The sequence below is a fragment of the Elgaria multicarinata genome, chromosome 19 (genome assembly GCF_023053635.1).
Source record: "Elgaria multicarinata webbii isolate HBS135686 ecotype San Diego chromosome 19, rElgMul1.1.pri, whole genome shotgun sequence".
Classification (NCBI taxonomy): Eukaryota; Metazoa; Chordata; class Lepidosauria; order Squamata; family Anguidae; genus Elgaria; species Elgaria multicarinata.
The window spans coordinates 20176522-20194651 of NC_086189.1; the positions used below are offsets into that span (position 1 = coordinate 20176522).

The following is an 18130-nucleotide window of genomic DNA, read 5'->3' on the forward strand; positions in this document are numbered from 1 at the left end:
TTTTGTGTGTATTATTTGAAAGGACAGCATCAATTTTGCGCACTTTTGAAATGTATCCATTCTCTCCCCATTGGTTAAAGCAAGTTTTTTGTTCATTTTTCAGAGCTGTGCATTTATTTCATACACATTCCCCCCGCGCCCGCCCACCCCGAATGTATGCATGCTGCAGAAGGCATTTGGGGGGAGTCCACAAATCATACTGCAAGTTCAGTAATGCCTGCCGGCCTTGTGCTTCCAGAGGAAAATGTAATTGAAATGGAGCCGCAGCAGCAAGGAACCAGAAGGAAAACCCACGTGAATGAAGAAAACACAGAGTACCCATCGAAGAATAAAAGAGAAATAGAACTGTATTATATTTTAAAATGCTCATATATTTTCTTTTACTTTTTTAAAACAATTCTAATACATTTCTTCAAAATACTGGCATTTCCAGCAGAAATTTGATTCCCCCCCCATTTACTTTTTTTTTTTTAGTGAACAATAATACACGGTAGTGATTTCACAGTAGAGTAGACCTGCAGGATAATACTGCAGGGCGGAGGGCGTGGGAGGGGGGGCGCGGGGGGGGGGAGAGGGGTTGGAGGGGATGCAACAAAAGGCTCTGTGTGTGTGTGTGTGTGTGTGTGAGTGTGTGTGTGTGTGTTTCCAAAAGTAACTTGGTTGGGAGGAAATAAAAATCCACTCATTCAAAAGAAAATGTTTTCTTGAGAGATTTCGAATGAAGATATTTCAACACAATACAAACATTGAACATATCAATGAGAGATTTTGAACAAATTCTGTAAAAGCATTTTCCCGCCCCCCCCCCCCACAACAACAACAAAAAAACCAAACCTCAAATTATCTAAGACTATGTAAGGGATAAAATTACATTTGTACAAAAATAGATATTTAACTTTATTGACGTTTTAGATATTTTGCTTACCTTCTCTCTTTTTAAAATTTTATTTTAATTTTTTTTTGTAATGCTTTCTAACTTTTTAAAAATCTTTTTTTTTAAGCTATGCACTCCATAGTGAAGGCATCCATATTCCTATGTGTTGGGAATTTGCTAAAGCTATTGTTCAATCCAGCTGCTGTTCCTCCCCCCCCCCCGCTAAGCCCCCCCCCCCCCACAAAAGCATCTTAAAATAGATGCAACATTTCCCCCACTTCTAGGCTTACAAAGATCCAGTTTTGGTGACCCCCAACTCACCAGCAAGGGTTCTGGGGCGGATCAGGAGGTTCCAATGTAAAGTACTTGCTTTCATAAAGCAAATAAAAATATGAAGAAGAACAAGGAACAAGAGAATTAAAATAAAATAAACAAGAAGAATGGAGAATGCAAAAATAACACTAAAAGTGGGTATAATATATGTATATGTGAATGAAGATATTTTATACAGCGTATATATCTACACTACATACATGTATACACACACACATGTCTCAACTTAAAATGTGTCATGCAATCTTGTTCCAGACAGGGATGTCGCCAGTCCATCAAGACACGCCGGATCGCGGGGCATTTTGGGGTATGTCGCCCAAGCAGCAGCAGGGGGAGCGGACCCGAACTTGCGCCATCCTGCTACACCAAAGTAAGGCCAGGCTAACAAGGGCGGCACTCCAAAGGCAAAAAGACGGGGTCCAGTCGGTACAGGACGGGAAAGGGCTGAATTAAGCAGCGTCATATCATCCCTGCATGGCTCACAATGCTGAGCTTTTAGGCACCTTTGCATTTTCTCCAGTCTAGGGATGGGCAAACGAGCAATATTGGAGATCTCCGGGATCCTTTGAACATTCTCTCTGCCCGGTTCCCGTTCGTCTCTGCAATTGCTTTGGAAAACTCGCACAAACCGAGCAGCAAGTGAGCAGGAGATTTGTGCAAACCTCCCCAAATTTGTGCAAATTTCCTTCATCGACTAAAGCAGAGCCGATCCAGGCTCTTCAAGGGGAAAATGCACGAATTTGGAAATGTGCGCGAATCGAACTGGGAATCGGGAACAAGATTGAAGCAAGCGTGTGTTCAGCCATTGACTGATAGTTTTGGTGAACATGCGCTCCCGTCTGGAGCTTTGGGCAGGGTGCGCGGCCACGTTTTGTGAGCGACAATGAAACTCTCATACGTCTCGATTTCCACGTGCTCCAGAAAGGAGCGGTTCACACCGTCTCCTGCAACAGCATCACTTGCAATGGGGCCCTGGGGATATCGCCCCGCTTGACGGAACGGCTTCTTTCACCTCTTGGAATTGTCCTCTCCACTGGAGAGTCCAGGGGGCACGAGCTCCTCCAGCCACCCCAAGCTCAGGATCCCCACATGGGTTGGGCTACACCTCCCAGCAGTGCTGACTAGGGATAATGGGAGTTGTAGTCCAGCACAGGTAGAGGCCACCGGATTGGGGAAGCCTGAGCTGCTCTGATGATGGGCACATGAAGCGTCTGCCTCTTCAGGCCTCTATACAAGTCAAACCTCACACACACCCCAGGCGTGGCAGCTGTGAGCACAAACTGCAGCATTCGTCTCCACAAGGGAAGCCACTGATGACACCTGATTCATTCACAGCCACAACAGCTACAACCACAACCGGCTCTTGAAGGCGTTCTGTCATTCCCTTTCGCTGCATGTTTGTCCCCCTTTGAAGAACACGCGCCCAACCTGTACCTCTTCAAAGAAGTGTCTTAATTGCAAGGGTTAAAGAGCCCCTACAGGTGACTCAGGGGGCCCCAATACGTGGTGAAAATGCGACTGACTGTGCAGCAGGAGGAGACAGACCACCAAAGCATCCTGGGAAGGAGATGAGAGACAGGGCGTGAAAGAGAGAAAGAGAGAGAAAGGGAGGAAGAGAGAGAAAGAGAGAGGTTGGGCATCCATATGGCGCCATTTTAATGGAAGAAGAACACACACAAAATAAAGAGCCCAACGACATGGAAGAAAATGGAAATGAAGGAGACAAAGGTCCTTTGCTTTAAGGCTGCCATGGCCAGGGGTGCAAAGTCCACAAGTCTTTGGCGATGACGTTTGCCTGACCGCGGGGGAAGGGGGGTTCCGGCGCCTGCCGTTCAAAATCTACACGCGCCTGCCCCGAACCAGGAAAGGAGGTCCGCCCACTGAAGCAAGCTTCCGGGCAGGAAACGTGGTGGATTGGGCATGGCCCCACCTGCACAGCGCTTGCTTTTAATGGGAACCGTCTCCAAGGGTGCATTCAGTGGCACGTCCCGTTCGTCAGCACAGGCAGTTAGGACAGGAGAACGCTAACTGGGGCTGGCAAACGGCCACGGCCCAACTGACGGGCTGGAGGGAGCAAATGCCGCTCTGGCAAAGCCCAAACCCTGAACCCATCTAAAAATCTTAAATGGGAGTTCGGTGCTGAGGACGTCAAAATCCTAATTTTTTAAAAAAAATGCTCCCCTGTCAGAGTCTTCAAATCTGCCAAACCTGGAGCTGCGAATCCTGGGATGGGGGCTCAAGGGTGCCCTTGGGGGCTCACGTGGACCGCAACACGGAGCAAGGGAGCTGCGTCCTCAGAAAGGCCTCTCTCCCCCCTGCCCCCGTTAGCACCCCCTGCAAAGTGCGTTTGCCTCATTTTCTTGGCAAAGCAGCCCTTCCCCAATTTCCAGGGCAACATTTTCAGCAGTGTGCAAGACGGTGACAAAACCAAGCCAGATTTCCCTCCCTCGCTTCTGGCAAGGGGCCACTTGGAGCCTCCGCGTGTGGGGAGGGGAGGCAGGGAAGAAGCCGCCTCCTGAGATCTTAAGGAGGTGCGGAAGGTTTGCTCCTGGAAAAGGGGTGGAAAGGCAGAGCTGGAGAGCAGGGAATGAGGGGAGAAAAGACAGCAGCAGAAAACCAACGCGGAACACCGTGAACTCACAAGGCCTCCATTTAAAGAGCCAGCTGCAATGGATGGCAGGACCTACGGTGGCAGAAGGGGGGGGGGCATGATATTTATAGAACGAGCAAGGCGTCCACACACACAACCAGCAAACAGACGTCCTGGGGAACCTCCTGGGTTGAGGCCAACCACCATCACCTCACTCTTGGCCTTGACCCAGCCTACTAAGAATAGTCACTTTCTTTGACCAAATCAACTAGCTCCTTCACCATTTATTCTGTTTGCTTGTTTTAAGAAAAAAAGAAAACAACAACTTGGCTTAGGAAACACCTGTGAAAAGAGGAACACTCCAACCGAGAGAGACACCCCCCCCCAAGGCGTGTTTTTGAGCAAGCAGCAGTCAAAACCCTGAGGGACTAGAAACTTACTTTTCCTTTTTTACTCAATCACCCTGCTGATTTTCTCTGCCTGGCTGGCTGGGGCTGCAAAAAGAGGTGTTTGCTGACATGGGTTTCTGGTGAATAGGTCAGAGGTGGCTGAAGGCCTGAGTTACCATAGCTGCATCCATTTAAAAGAAGAAGAAGAAGACGCACACACACCCCAAAAAAGGGGGTGACTTATGTTTGGGGCGGAAGAGAGCATCACCATGGCAAGAGTTTGCTGGATCAGACTGGAAGTCCAGGTCATCCAATGTACTCTTTTCAACGGTGTTCAGCTAGATGGAATGACGGGCCTCTCCCCCATATTGCCGTCCCAGGCAACCGGTATGCATGGGACAGCAAAGGTGCTGTGCATTGTGGGTATGACGCAAGCGAAGGTGGACCTGCAGCCTTGACTGTCGCAGGTTTAAAGCATGGATGGGCTCATTGTGATACCGAGAGAAGGTCATCTTTGGACACCAGAAATGGAAAGGAGGGAAGAGACGTCCTTCATGCCCACGTGGAATTCTCACCTGCTGCATACGAACCCACCACACCCTGTCTCCCACAATCCCTTGCTCTTAATTTAAATATGGCTCTAGAAGAATCTCGCTAAGTTCCAGGAGACGTTGAAGATCGGTTCCTTCCACCCCAACCCGGCCGCCTTCTTTCTTTCTGAGCTGGGGGCGGTGGAGAAATGGCATCCCTTCCATTCTGCCCAAAGTCTCAACTGTCTGCAGTGACGCAAATAAATGAAATCCACCCTAATGTACCCCAGGGGTGTGTGTGTGTGTGTGTGTGTGTGTGTGTGTGTGTCGGGAGGACAACCAAAGCCACAGACATGGGGCAGAGGAGTGGGCTGTTTCGAAATCTGCCTGGGCCGGGAGAGAGGCGCCCATGTGCCCGTCAGCAGGCGGCCGGCCCCTTTGCGCATTTGGAACACTGATCCTCAGATGCACGGAGACGGTGAAAGCAGCAAGCCGGCCGAGTCCGCCGTTTCATCGGGTGGCGTCACGGGGAGCAGCGCAGAGGGCGCGTCTTTTTGCGCCGAGGTGGACGAGGCAGCGGCAGCGGGGTAGGAGGTGTCGTGGTGGCGGCAGGGAAAAGACGGGGGTGCGAGTCTCGCCAGAGGCTGCGCCCTAAGTCATTTGGTGAGGCGCTTCTAGCATCTCCATCAAGAAGGTGTCGATGGGCGTGTCCCCTATTAGCTTGAAGAAGAAGAGGTGCTCCAGGCATTTCAGGCCGATGGACCGCAGGGCCGGGAGGCGAAGCAGAAGCTTGGCGAACCTAGAAAGGGAAACAGGGCGCTTAGAGTCCAAGGGCAGCCCGGGGAGGAGGGCCCTCCTGAAACAGGGGGAGGGCCGTGAAGCCAGCCTCCAGGTGCCTGGCGCGACCCTTGGGACCTGCTGAGGCAAGACCACGGCGACGGGTGAAGCCGCGCAGCCTAGCTGAGGGTCGAGCGGAAGGGATTACGGGGAATTGCACGAAATACGATCAAAACTCACACCGTGGAAACGCGGAAGGCGGCCGCTAAGCCAGAACGGATCAGCCTCTCTGCAGAATCATGGAAAAGCCATTTAGGGGAAAGAAGAACTCTGAGCAGGAATTGCCAAATACCCTCTTGTTTTGAAGAACGACTTTGAAATAACCCACTTGTGACTGAAAAGTGCAGCAAGCTGGAAATGCTTTTCTACTCTTGCAAGACAAGGATATTTGGGGGGGGGAGCCCTCTCTCCCTTTCCGCATTCACATCCTGCAGCTCTTTTGTGTAACTAATATATCCCCCCCCCTAAAAAAACAACAACAATGAATATGTTAGGGGACCTCATTTATGCATGCGCATTGCCGCTGCATGCAAACTGTGTGCACTGTGCAACGGGCCTTAGAGACCTGGAATCAAACCGACCACTCGGGGCCGGGCGAGGGAGGGGGCCTGTGTCCTCGCTCGGATTTCTTTTTCCCAAGTGCTGAGTTGGCAAGTCAAGTGGGAGGAAGGCCAGGAAAATACAAATCAGGCCCTGCCATTCTCTTCCTGCTCCCCTCACACCCGCCCTGCCGCCAATCCAGAAAGTTTCACTTTTAAACAAAACCAGATGACGGGAGTTCAGAACCATGTTAACTGTGAAAGAACCAGTGTGGAAGACAACTGGGAGCAGAGCGGTGGAGGAACAGTTAAGTTTATGGCCGGGTGGATGGAGGAGCTGAGCCGGGGCGGCTCTCGCTGGGGACTTTCCCCCTCTGGCCTGGCTACGTGGAGGGAGGGGCGTTCTCCAGGGCACCAAGGCGGACGAGCGCTGGGCCAGCCAGTCACCCATGAGATGCGATCGCTGGATCAGCTCCTGGTTAAAATGAACGGGCCGCTGGGAAAGTGTCTCCTCTCCCCCAAGTTCTGGCACTGCTGTGTTGGACGGTCCCACTAATCTTGTTCCAAGGGAACAAAATGTGCCAAAGAAGGGGGGTTCATTGCCTAAAAAAACAACGCAAAAAGAACTAATCTGGCACAGGAAGTCAAGCCCTCTGCGCGTTTGACGGGATTCTTTTCTGTAGAGCAAGGAGATCACAGAAGGTGGGTCTTGATCTACCAGTAGATCTCTGCATGTTTTGCAGCAGATCAACAAGGATTTCTGACTCCACATCATCAACAAAATAAATCCCGCCCACCTCAGGTGTTACTAGGTAAATGGGGGTCATCAGGCGTAGTATCCAATGTTAGTAGACCCATTGAAATGAATGGGACTAGTCCAAGTCCCATTAATTTCAATAGGTCTACTCTAAGGAGGATTAACATCGGATACTACTCAAGGAGTGGGTTAGTGGATCTTGAAGTTCTAGTTAAAAAAAATAACATTCCACAAGTCTGAAGTCTACTCAGCCCTTCAGTAGAGGTAAAGAGGGGGACCCCAACCCCAAAATAACATCCAGAAAGAAACCAGCGTCCCCATAATCAAGTACATCAAAGGCCTTCAATTAGAATCGGTACTAATACAGAAACACATCATGCAAAGTGGAACATGACAAGGGTAATTGATAGCATGTGTAAACTTTGGAAACCAAAAGCCAACAGGCCCACATAAACACACACACACACACACACACACAGTGGGCGCCTTGTCCAAAAGCTGCCCTGTGTGTGTGTGTTCATGTTGTGTTATGGGGCTTCCACTGAAATGTCGACATTTGGGAATAAATTGGGAGGGAGGATTTCTCAGCAGGCCCCGCCAGCCCAGGAAGGCAAAAACGGTTCCGAAAGATTCATGACATTTCCTTAGCTTGACCTGAGGTTTTGGCCCTAGCAGGGTTTTGACTTGGAGAGTCGTTCCCTCAGGCAAAACATCTGATGAATTTGGTGGCCACCCAGAAGAGCTCCAGTTTTGCGGTTCTCTGCCTGTTTAGAAGAAGAGCAGTGTAAAATTTAAGTGCAGGGTTGCCCAAAAGCTGCTCCGGCAATCCCAAAGAACCAATCAAAGGAGGAGAGTTGAAAGAGCTGGGTGTGTTTAGCCTGGAGAAGAGAAGATGAAGGAGAGACCTGAGAGGGGTCTTCAAATATCCTAACGGCCATCTCTGAGAAGATGGAGCAGGCGTGTTCTCTGTTGCTCCCGAGGGCGGGACTAGAACCGATGGGTGGAATTGCAGGGGATTTCGGCTAAAGATTAGGAGGAACTTCCTAACAGGGGAAGAGGTTGTCTTGGGAAGTGGCAGGTTCTCCTTTGCTGGAGGTATTTAAGAGGAGGCCAGGTGGCCATCAGTCAGGGATGCATGATCATGGGGTGGACTACATGACCCCCCAAGATCTCTTCAAACCGATTGTGGCTTCATCGGTGGTGGTGGGATTGTCAACCAGGGAAGGCTTTGCCGTCCAGATGACCCCACAGGAATGTTTGGCACCCATGACTTAAAGGAGATGAAGCTTGACAGAGCGGGTTTCCACATCTCCCTTGCACCTTCCTTGTGGTGTCCACCTGACCTGAACCCAGAGACTCACCTCCCAGGCTGGTCGGGGTATTTGTGTTTGCAGTAGGCCTCGAGGGACGCGTACACCTTCTCGCGCAGAGCCTCTACCTCGGCAGGATTGGACAGCCCTTTTGAGTCTGGAAGGGAAGAAACGCTCTTGACGCTGGAGTTCCTCGAAGCCCGGCCTGCCTGGGGTCCAGATCTGGCCCCTGGGGGTTCCACAAATGGCCACGCCCCCTTTTACAGGTCCTTATCCGCGACCATTCAGCCGTTTCCCAAAGTTTGCACCATTTCCCCTCGTTGTGAAAGGCTGCAATGCCTCTCCTAACACTTAGTTACTAGCAGTACGAGGTTTTAGCTAGTCTCCTCTGGCATTTTTGGCCCTCGGCCCTTTTGGCCCTTGGTTCCACCCACCATGGTAATAGGGCCCCTGGGAGCTTCTCCAAGATGGAATTCCAGCCGGACTGAAAGAGATTCGACAACCTTGCTTTAAGGTCTCTCAAGGACTAGCGGCTTGAACGTTTTAAAGGAAGAGAGAGATTTTTAAAAGAGGAAGCCATGAGACCGGGCCCGTCTCATGCCCGTGACAACGGGGGGCTTTGGGGAGCAACCATCACCCCCCATTTGTTGCCTGTTTTGGGGGGGGCACACGTTGGCACTTGAGGTGAAAGCCCATACATGGGACGTGGAAAGAAAAATTGAATATTCTTGGCAGGATTAAATAATGCAAAAGGCACATTCCCCATGGCACGGCTCCACTCAAGAGGGTTTCATAACCTGACACATCCAATTACTCTGAATAAATTCAGATTGGGGGAGGGTGCTTTGATTTGCCTCACGTGTGGTTCTCCTCTGCCCAGGAACTGCTTTGCTGCCCTTGGAGACTGTTTGGAAGCAGCAGCTGGCCCAGAATGCTGCACCCAGGCTGTGGACGGGCCGCTTACAAGGAGCCCCGTGGCTGCGGCATTACGACAGCTTCGCTGGCTACTGGTCCATTTCCAGGCAGAATTCAAAGTTGTGCCCTATAAAGCCCAGTGGGGCTTGGGACCAGGCTGTCTGAAAGGGCCGCTTATCCCAGCTGTGTAGGGCACAGGTGCAGAGCCTCCCTCAGCCCACGGGCCGGCTTCCGTTCCAGGGGAGCTCGTGGGGGGCCCAGAAGGCAAAAGGGCTAAAAGGCAGAGATGAGGTCTTCTCTGGGGTCCCCACCCTCCCCCTCACGTAGCTGGGAGGAAGAGGGCAAAGAGAGGGAGGTCTCCTGTGCCCCATAGGAAGAGGGCCTCCACCTGAGGGCCTCCACCACCATGGACGATGGCGGCCCCTCCTGCCCCACGTACCAGGGTTGAAGAGCACGATGGCTCGCAAGCAGCCCAGCTCCGTCTTGTCCATCTGCATGTCTCTCATTTTCGACACGAGTTCCGTCAATACTCTGCACGGGCGTAACGAACAACAAAGGAAGATGCTGAGCACGTGGTTAAAGATGTTAAATATTTCCAGCAGCCAGAAACTGGGGGAATGTCGGCATTTCAACCCAAGATGTGTTCGCTCAACCAGCCTTCTCCCGTTTTAATTCCCTCTGCCTGGTTGCTCTGACCTGTTTCAGCGGCATTCCTGGAACCATGAGGACTAGAAATGGTGCTTCCTTTTTTAACAACGTGGCAATATTCTTCACAAGCCTAGATTGCAATACCGTGTTTGTGTGAAAGGTGGGGGGGGGGGGCTTTCAGATATGTCCAATGGGTCCGGATGAGCAAGGGGGAGATGGGGGCGCACGCGAAGGAATCAAAGCAAATCCTGCTTTCTTTTTGCCCCACCCCCTTCCAAAGGTGAGACTTCCAAAGGTGTGCAGTGCCCCCAAGCCAGGTCCCACCTCCCTCCCCATTTCCTCCCCACCTGTCAAAGATGGCGCCGACCCCGGCGCTGTGCGCGCTGTTCCGGTGGACGTGGAGACCTGTGGCGAGGAGGATTCCGTCTTTCACGGCTATGGAGCGGTGAGAGAAAGAGGCGATCAACAATTCGTTCCACCCTGGAGAAAATAAAACAGGGAGGGAGGAAGGGAGGGGGCCATTGTGAAATCTAGCCAAACCCTGCAAGAGAGTCATCGTCGTATCCTGAACTCATTAACCCAGCCATGTCGAACTCTTTCATCCTGAGGGCCAAATTCCATTCTGGAGAAGTTCTCAGGGGGCCATGTTCCAATGGTGGCCGGAGCCAAAGGGAAAAGGGACCTTAGGGTGGGGGGGGGGAGGGAGTGTCAGGCTATCCATTGGAATCAGATTCTGAAACAGAAGAGACAGGGCCAGAAACGTACCGACCGACACAGGAAATGCGGGAGGTGATTCTCCCAGGCTCTTCACCAGCTGGGGATGAACTTTCGCCTGATCTTATCAGTGAAAACGTTAACAACTCACAGTCTGTGGGAAATAATCAATCTTCAGAGAGGAAAAGGACATCAGAGTTGGCTGATCCTAGAGTTTGCCACAGACTCGAACAGGCGGAGCTAAAAGAAGTCAAGAGGCGATTGGCTCGCTTCTTGCCAAAGGCTTCTTCAGAGGAATCCTCCTTGAAGTTAAAGGGGGCTCAGGGAAAAGGCTTTCCCTTTCGTTGAAAGGACAATCATCTCACTTAGTTTAGCCAAGAGTTAGCCTAGAGCAAAGTTCCTAAGGGTTTAAGCTCTCTTGAGGTGCAAAGAGATGCTTATTTGCTGAATAAAGCATTGTGGATTACTTGGCAGGCCTCTTTATTGCCTCGCACTTCAGCGGGAGGGCTTGGAAACATACAATCATAGAATCAAAGAATAGCAGAGTTGGAAGGGGCCTACAAGGCCATCGAGTCCAACCCCCTGCTCAATGCAGGAATCCACCCTAAAGCATCCCTGACAGAGGGTTGTCCAGCTGCCTCTTGGATGCCTCTAGTGTGGGAGCAAGCAACCCAAGATGGCTTTCATGATCCTCCTCCTCCTCCTCTGTTTTATCTTTACAATAACCCTGTGAGGTAGGTTAGGTCAGGAGTCAATGACTGGCCCAAGCCACCCAGTCCAACACTCTAACCACTGCACCACGCTGGCTCTCATTCATGATTCGTAATAACTATTAACAGAACTTCGTATGACTTTTTATGTCGATGTATGAATGGGTTTTTATGATTATATTTCAATCAATGTTTATTAGGGTGTTCCATTGGGAATAGATACAATGCTGTAAAAGAAATGGAGAGGAGTATTTGTAGGGAACGTTTGGGAAGCGGATTAAGTGGGAACCTATAGATCCCCGTGTCTAATGTAGGTACATATTAGGTCGCTCTGTAGTTCTCCTGTTAATATTTGGATGCAATGCTATATTTGCTTGAGTAACACGTATTTGATCCTGCATAATAAACATTAAACTAAAAAACTGAAATAATACCATTAATAAAGAAAATGTCTTCTGTTGCACAGGATCCAGGACTTTGGGGGCAATTTGAGATGGCCACGTCCAGGTGGCCTCTTAAGAAATGGCCACGTCGCAATTTATAAGCTGGTCGCATTTTGTTGCTCCAGCCATGCTGGCTACATGCATGCAGCCACTGGTGGGTTCCCAGCCCAACTGATGACGCATTCCTCCAGCCACTGGCAGAGAAGAACCCGGCAGAAGCTTCTGTAAACATTTGGTAACGCAGGAAAGAACAAGCGAGAGATGCCAGCGAAGGGAAACAGGCGCTCGGGAATTCTGCCACCTTCCCGTGGAAGGCTGGGAGGCAAATGCATCCTGGAGAAAGCAGTCCTGGTCCAGGTTGGATCTTCCAGGTCAACCCAACCTTGGCTTGCCGCTCTTCCAAGATCCCCCTGGGCCAGGGGCGTGTCTCGCAAGAGGTCCAACGGAGGAGGAGGAATGCCAAGCCATTCGCAATGACGTTTCCAGCACAGCCGCCCTCCGGCTCTGGGCGCTGCTGCCAAGACAAGCTGCTCCTGCTGTTCCGGCATGCCCCCGCCAACATCTCCCTGGGCTTTAAGACTCAATAAAGCATTCAGGCATCTCTCCTAAGCTTTGGCGACCAGAGAAACCTGGCTTCTCTTTACTTGGCTATGGAATCGTGGCTACGGAAGGGCTTTGAGCATTCGAAACGTGAAACGCAACATCCTTCTGCTTCCTGCCAGGGACCAGGCCTGGCGATCCACTTGGGTCATTCCAGAGATGGCTGTGGCTGATGCCCTGCAGCCCCTTTCAAATCGTGCCATGACGCTTTCGAGTGTTTTGATAGTGCTTCAAGTTCATTACCTCCGGGCTGCAAAACCTCAGGTTCATTACATCCGGGCTGCAAAAAAGCCCGCCCCAAGGGCCCCAAGCCAGTCTTCTGGGGGTTTCGCAAATGGCCACCATCCCCCCAGCGGTTGACGTGGCTCTCGTGTCCTACTTGGGGGCTTCGCGGAGGCACCCGCTGGGCCACTGACCAGAACACTGGACTAGAGAGGCGCGCTGTGAACGGGATCGTCTCACGAGCTCAAGATTGTGTCACCGTGGTGGATGTGCAGCGATGTCCTGACATGCAGTGGAGTGCCTTGAGTGAACACTGCACAGAAAGAACTGTGAGGAAATCCCACCTCGGGGTTGCTTCGTGTGTCAATGCAGACATCACGGCAGGGTGGGAGAGAGGCATGAAGGAAGCGAAGGGACCGGCAGGTGTGGGAAACGGCCTACGTCGTGGAGCGTTTCTTCCTGAGACCGTGTGTGTGTGTGGGGGGGGTTATACTGGAGGCCTGGGAGCTTTTCCTCAGAGTCAAGGCCAGGGAATGTGCAACTCACAAAGTTCCCAGCTCATGCTCTTCCCCGCTGCACTACAGACGCTTGCGCAACATTGAATGAGACGGGAGCCCTTGCCCCTGCCCCAAATGCCCCCAGTCCAGCGACGCTGCAATTGCCCCCTCAAGCTGCGAGTTCAGATTCAGTGTCACCACGACGGAGACACTTGCATGAATCCAGCTGCCACTCTGTGCTACGTTTGATGCCTCAGTAGTTCATGTGCAACTGCTCTCCACAGGTTGCTCTCCGTGCTCAATCATTTATTTATTTATTTATTTATTTATTACATTTCTATACCGCCCAATAGCCGGAGCTCTCTGGGCGGTAATGCACGAAGCCACTGGTTAAAAGACTTTTGGGGGGGGGGGAGTTGGCTGAGGCCCCTTCTGAGGAAGACACTGGGAAACCCAACTCAGAGGTAGCCATGTCAAGTCAGGGCTTTCCCTCCGACGACAGGGATTGGAAGTGATGGATGGAATGCTCTCGCCAAACCCCCAACGGGCTGTCTGGCCTAACGTGGCCCCCCAAGGAAGCACTGCCCTGTCTCCTCCGCCGTGCACTCTACTCACCGGCCCGGAGCAAGATGACCTGGTCATCCAGCGGCAGTTCTGAGAAGTGGGGGATCCTTTTCGCCCACTCCACCAGCGTGAAGAGTTGCTTGTCTGCCGCTTGGCAGATGTTGGTAACCGGGTCGTTGGGCTGCAAAGAAAAGAGAAGGCAGGGGAGTGAAAACAGCCGGCCCAGAAAGGTTGGGGGACCGCGTTCGAGGCCCACCCGATTTCGAGCACAGAGGAGAGGTTAGAAAACATCCCCTCGCTATGTGACAGGGGATGATGCAGGGGGTTTGGAAGTCCAGATTTTAACCAAGTACTGAAGCATCTTTCTTTTGGGGAAGGTTGAGGCCTTGTCGAAACAAACCTGCAATTCACCTGGCTTAGACTGATAAAGTGGAAGGTGCCCCTGTTCATAAGAAAAGCCCTGGAAGGCGGTCCAACGTGCCAGCACTGGCCAGAGAAGATGTTGCGTGATCTCCAAGTCGAGGAAGCAGGGATATTGGCGGAGCGACTGGCAGCATTTGAGGAACGCTCCCCTCCCGCATCCCTCCTGCAGGGGGCGCTGCTGCCGTGGACGTTCACCCAATCCCTGTCCTTCGCTAAGCCCACGGCCACGTAAGGCAGGAGGAAGAGGAGAGGGGGGAGAGGCTTCCGCTTTGAAACACGACCAAGTGGTGGGTGTGGGGGGGACCAAAACCATGGCTTTGCAGCAGGGCACTCCGCCGAAGGAGTCCGGAGCCATGGGCCCAAGGCCTGGCTCGCAGCTCACGGGAACTCTGCATTGGGTGAGGTTTATCCTTCCAGTGCTGTAACATCAGTCTTTTACCAGTCGAGACAGTGTGCAGAATCCATTTACACTAACATGGCATTAACTTCCTGGAAGCAAGCGGATGATTTAAAGGGGCACACAAAGAGCAGGGAGTGCTCCAATCAAACAGGGCAACGCCTGGGCCTTGGCAAAGCGTAGGTGTAGAAGAAGCCTTTGCTCCGCTGCACCGCACCTGCTTTCTTTTCCTCCGTGTGAGTGTGAGTATATCTGTGAGTCTGGTGCTGAGCATGTAGATGGGCGAATAAAGTACCATGAAGCCATGGGACAATCCGTGGTTGGGAGAAGTGGGCGTGGCCATCTGGGGAACCTGGAAGGGTCCGGATTTGGCCCCTATCCACTTGCCCCCCCCCCAAAAAAAGATTACAAGCCATCTTGCCTGGTGGCCAATTGAAAATGGGGCCAGGATAGTCTCCTTACCGAGTTAGGGGTGAGGCCCATGTTCGCTTCGATGTACGTCTCCGTCTTTGGCTCCACGGCGAGTTCAGCTTCTAGGATCTTCTCCACGGGCATCTCCTCGTTGGCGTTGCTCGTGGACTCCACCTCGTTCTCATTGCGGTCTTTGCCTCGCTGCCGCTCCTCTTGCACAGCTGGAAACACCAACAGAGGGAGAAAGGGGAGAGGGGTGAGTTGGAGGCGCCCAACGTGGGTTGAAGGGGGACTTGGTGACTCTCCAGCTGGGCAGGGAACAAGAGAGAGGAGCGTAAATGCGGACGGTGACATGAGAGGGAGCCGGGGTAGTTATTCCGTCAGTTTATTCAGTTACACAGTCAATTTCTGTTGATTTATAAATAAAATAAAATAAAACCAGAATAGAGCAAGGGCAATATATTGATAGCTTTTCAAGTATTGTTAAACTGTATCCGAATGGTGGATGACAAACCAGTCCCAGCTTATTCAGAGGCTTAGTGAAGGCAGCAGGCCAGGCAGATTGGGACTGTGGCAGATTGGGATTGGCCCTGCACCTGCAGCCTAACACAGGGCAGCACATTCATCCACTGAACACTGCCTGTGGGGAAGGGGGGAGGGAGAGCATCAGAGAAATGAGTTATTCCAGATGTTATCAGGCCTCCACAAAGGGGTGGGAATGTCAGAGAAATCAACAATGCAACCAAATGAGTTTGGATTTCTATGGATCTGATTGGTGGATTCCACTGTGGAGCACCTTTTTCTGAGACATGTGGATTCCGCTGACCTGTTGAATTCCCCACACACACTTTTCGGAGGGGGGTTTGCACTCATTTCCACTTGTGCACGAATCAAATGAAATTCTGGTTTTAAAAAGTCTGATTCAGTCAATGAGCGGACAATGGAATGAAAGACACCTGACCATCCATGAAACACAGATGGAATGGATTTCACAAATCCGTACATCCCTAGTCTCTGGTTAACTCCTCCCAGAGTTAATAAAACATGATTCCTGCACTGAGTGGGGGGTTGGACTTGATGGCCTTATAGGCCCCTTCCAACTCTACTATTCTATGACTCTATAACACAAGACCGTAGCCTTGGCATAGAAAGGACTGGTGACAGTACAGGTATGAAAGGATTCCAGTTTTCTTTCGTGCTCCTTCCTCTTCACTGGCCTGGCAGCAAAGGTATTCCCAATGCTTCACCTTCATCCACCCACCCTCCTAAATTTGGTGAGGGTGGGGGAATTATTTATTTATTTGTTTATTTAAAACATTTCTTGGCCACCTTTCAGGGCAGAGACTCTCAAAAGGCAGCATACAACATTAAAATACATTAGATATTAAAAGCAATGAAATAGGAAAAAATATATTGAAAGCAATAAAACCATGATCACAATAAAACAGCAATTAAAACAATAAAACTGGCAATAAAACCAGCAGGAATTAAGAGATGTTTCCCAAGCACAAGTCAGCATGAGACAGTAGAACTAGAAAGCTGCTGCCTGAATTAACGTGTGGGTGTGCTAATGTATTAAGTAATTTAATTAAGCAATGTCTAAATAAGTGCCGGGTCTTTGCCAATTATCCCTGTGCATTTGCACTCATGAGAAAGACGACCGGAAAGTGGAGACTGCTTGACTCCTGAGTGAGCAGCGGGTCGGCCTCTGCCTCTTGCCCTGGCTAAGGAAAACGTTTAAGGACGGGGCTCCAGCCCAGCCCAGCCCTCCCCACCTGGAGGCCCGCCATAGCCCCATTATGCTCAGCCTGTGTGTCATGAGGTGAAAGGCCGTGAGGGCAAAAAGGGCTTTATTGAATGTCTCACTTACACTTTATTCCAGTGATTTTAACATTAAGATGTTATGTAGAACAGGTTTGTCTTAATTGTGTGCTGGGAAATCAGACCTGTGACCAAGGCCATGTTTGGGTGGGCACGCCCCCTTGGGGGCTGGACATGCTGGTGGGCACGCCCCCTTGGGGGCTGGACATGTTGGTGGGCACACACACCCCATGGGGCGGCCATGTTGTCCTCCTTTTTGGTTTCCAAAATATGGTCACCCTAGACTCTGGCAGGCTGTACCTGGCACCTAAATCTTGAGGTTGCACAAGCCCTCCCTTGTTATGGTCGTCGTTATGCTTTTGAAGGTTTTAAATTTTGTATATTTGTTTTTAATGTTCACTGTTTTTAACTGTTGTAAACCGCCCAGAGAAGTTTGGCTATGGGGCCGTATATAAATGTAATAAATAAGAATAAATGAATATAAGTCAAACCCCTGACCATTGCTGACGTTCTGCAACAATCCCGAAAATGCTCTTCTCCCAAAAGCCTTGAGCAAGCAAGGGGACATACGGAGGCGCACGCATGCACGCAGCACGTGCCACGGAGGAGAGGGGCGCGCCGCCATCCCATGCGCTCGGCCCTGGGTGCCCATCAGAAGGGGCCCTCCTGAATCACAGCTGCGGCTTCCCTGGCTGGGTAATGAGCTCAGAATCCCACGCCGGGCTACTGACCCAAAAGGCATTTCCTGTCAAGTTGGACACGGCAGCTGCGAACAACGTCGCTCAGGCTGCTTTCGGCTCGGGGAAGTCACAGCTTCAAGCTGGAGGGGAATCGTTGCGGGGCGGCTGTTAGGGCTGCCGCATGGCTTCAGAAATGTGCAGAAATGGGGACGGGAGGGTTTGCAGATAGGAAGAAGATCAAAAAGAAGGAGAAGGACATATATATATATATATATATATATATATATATATATATATATCTCCAGACCCACCAAAATGTACCCAGTGCTATGTGAGCATATGGAATTCTTTCCCTGGCAGAATGGCAAAGCAATGTTCAAAAAGACACTCTGTCGTATATCCGTATACACGTATGCAATTCATCTTTGTACCAGTTTTAATGTTCCTGTTTTTATGGTCTTACAGTCTCCTTGTTTTTAAAACATTGTACATAGAGAGGGGCAGGTATCAGACTCTCCAGACATGGTCCTGCTATTCGCCTTGTGCAGATGGGCAGTTGCGCAAATGGAGTGGTGATCAAACGGGAGATTCGTAGAAATCTCCCCGAGTTTATGCAGATCTCCTCATTTGTTCAAATTTCCTCCATAGATTAAAGAGGCTCTGATTCAGTCTATTGAGCAAATTTGCCAAAATTAATCTGGGAATCGGGAACGAGACGAAAGTGCTGTGTACTCCTGTTCAGAGTGTCCAACGGGACACACTGAAGTGTTCTGCAAGGGGAAACGAAATTCTCCTGCATCCCTCCTTGTACACTGCCTTGAGGACTTTCTAGCAGGCAAAGGTGGTACATAAATGCATATAATAAATAAATAAATTCCGCTTTGGGATGGGCGGATTGCCCCGTTCTGCTGCCTTAACCTTCTGTG

At 50.9% G+C, this 18130-nt stretch overlaps 1 protein-coding gene across 3 annotated transcripts in view; it reads right to left on the reverse strand.

Moving 5' to 3' along the window:
• Positions 1–350: 350 nt before the first annotated feature.
• The window catches only part of RXRA (retinoid X receptor alpha), a 111535-nt gene continuing 93755 nt past the window's right edge, over positions 351–18130 (reverse strand). For all 3 annotated transcript variants that reach the window (XM_063145001.1, XM_063145002.1, XM_063145000.1), the window contains 6 exons: positions 14755–14924; positions 13524–13653; positions 10070–10202; positions 9514–9605; positions 8211–8316; positions 351–5515 (listed from right to left, as the gene is read on the reverse strand). In XM_063145001.1, coding sequence (XP_063001071.1) covers positions 5368–5515; positions 8211–8316; positions 9514–9605; positions 10070–10202; positions 13524–13653; positions 14755–14924 — 779 coding nt within the window. In that variant the 3' untranslated portion in view covers positions 351–5367. The remainder of the gene's footprint in view (positions 5516–8210; positions 8317–9513; positions 9606–10069; positions 10203–13523; positions 13654–14754; positions 14925–18130) is intronic.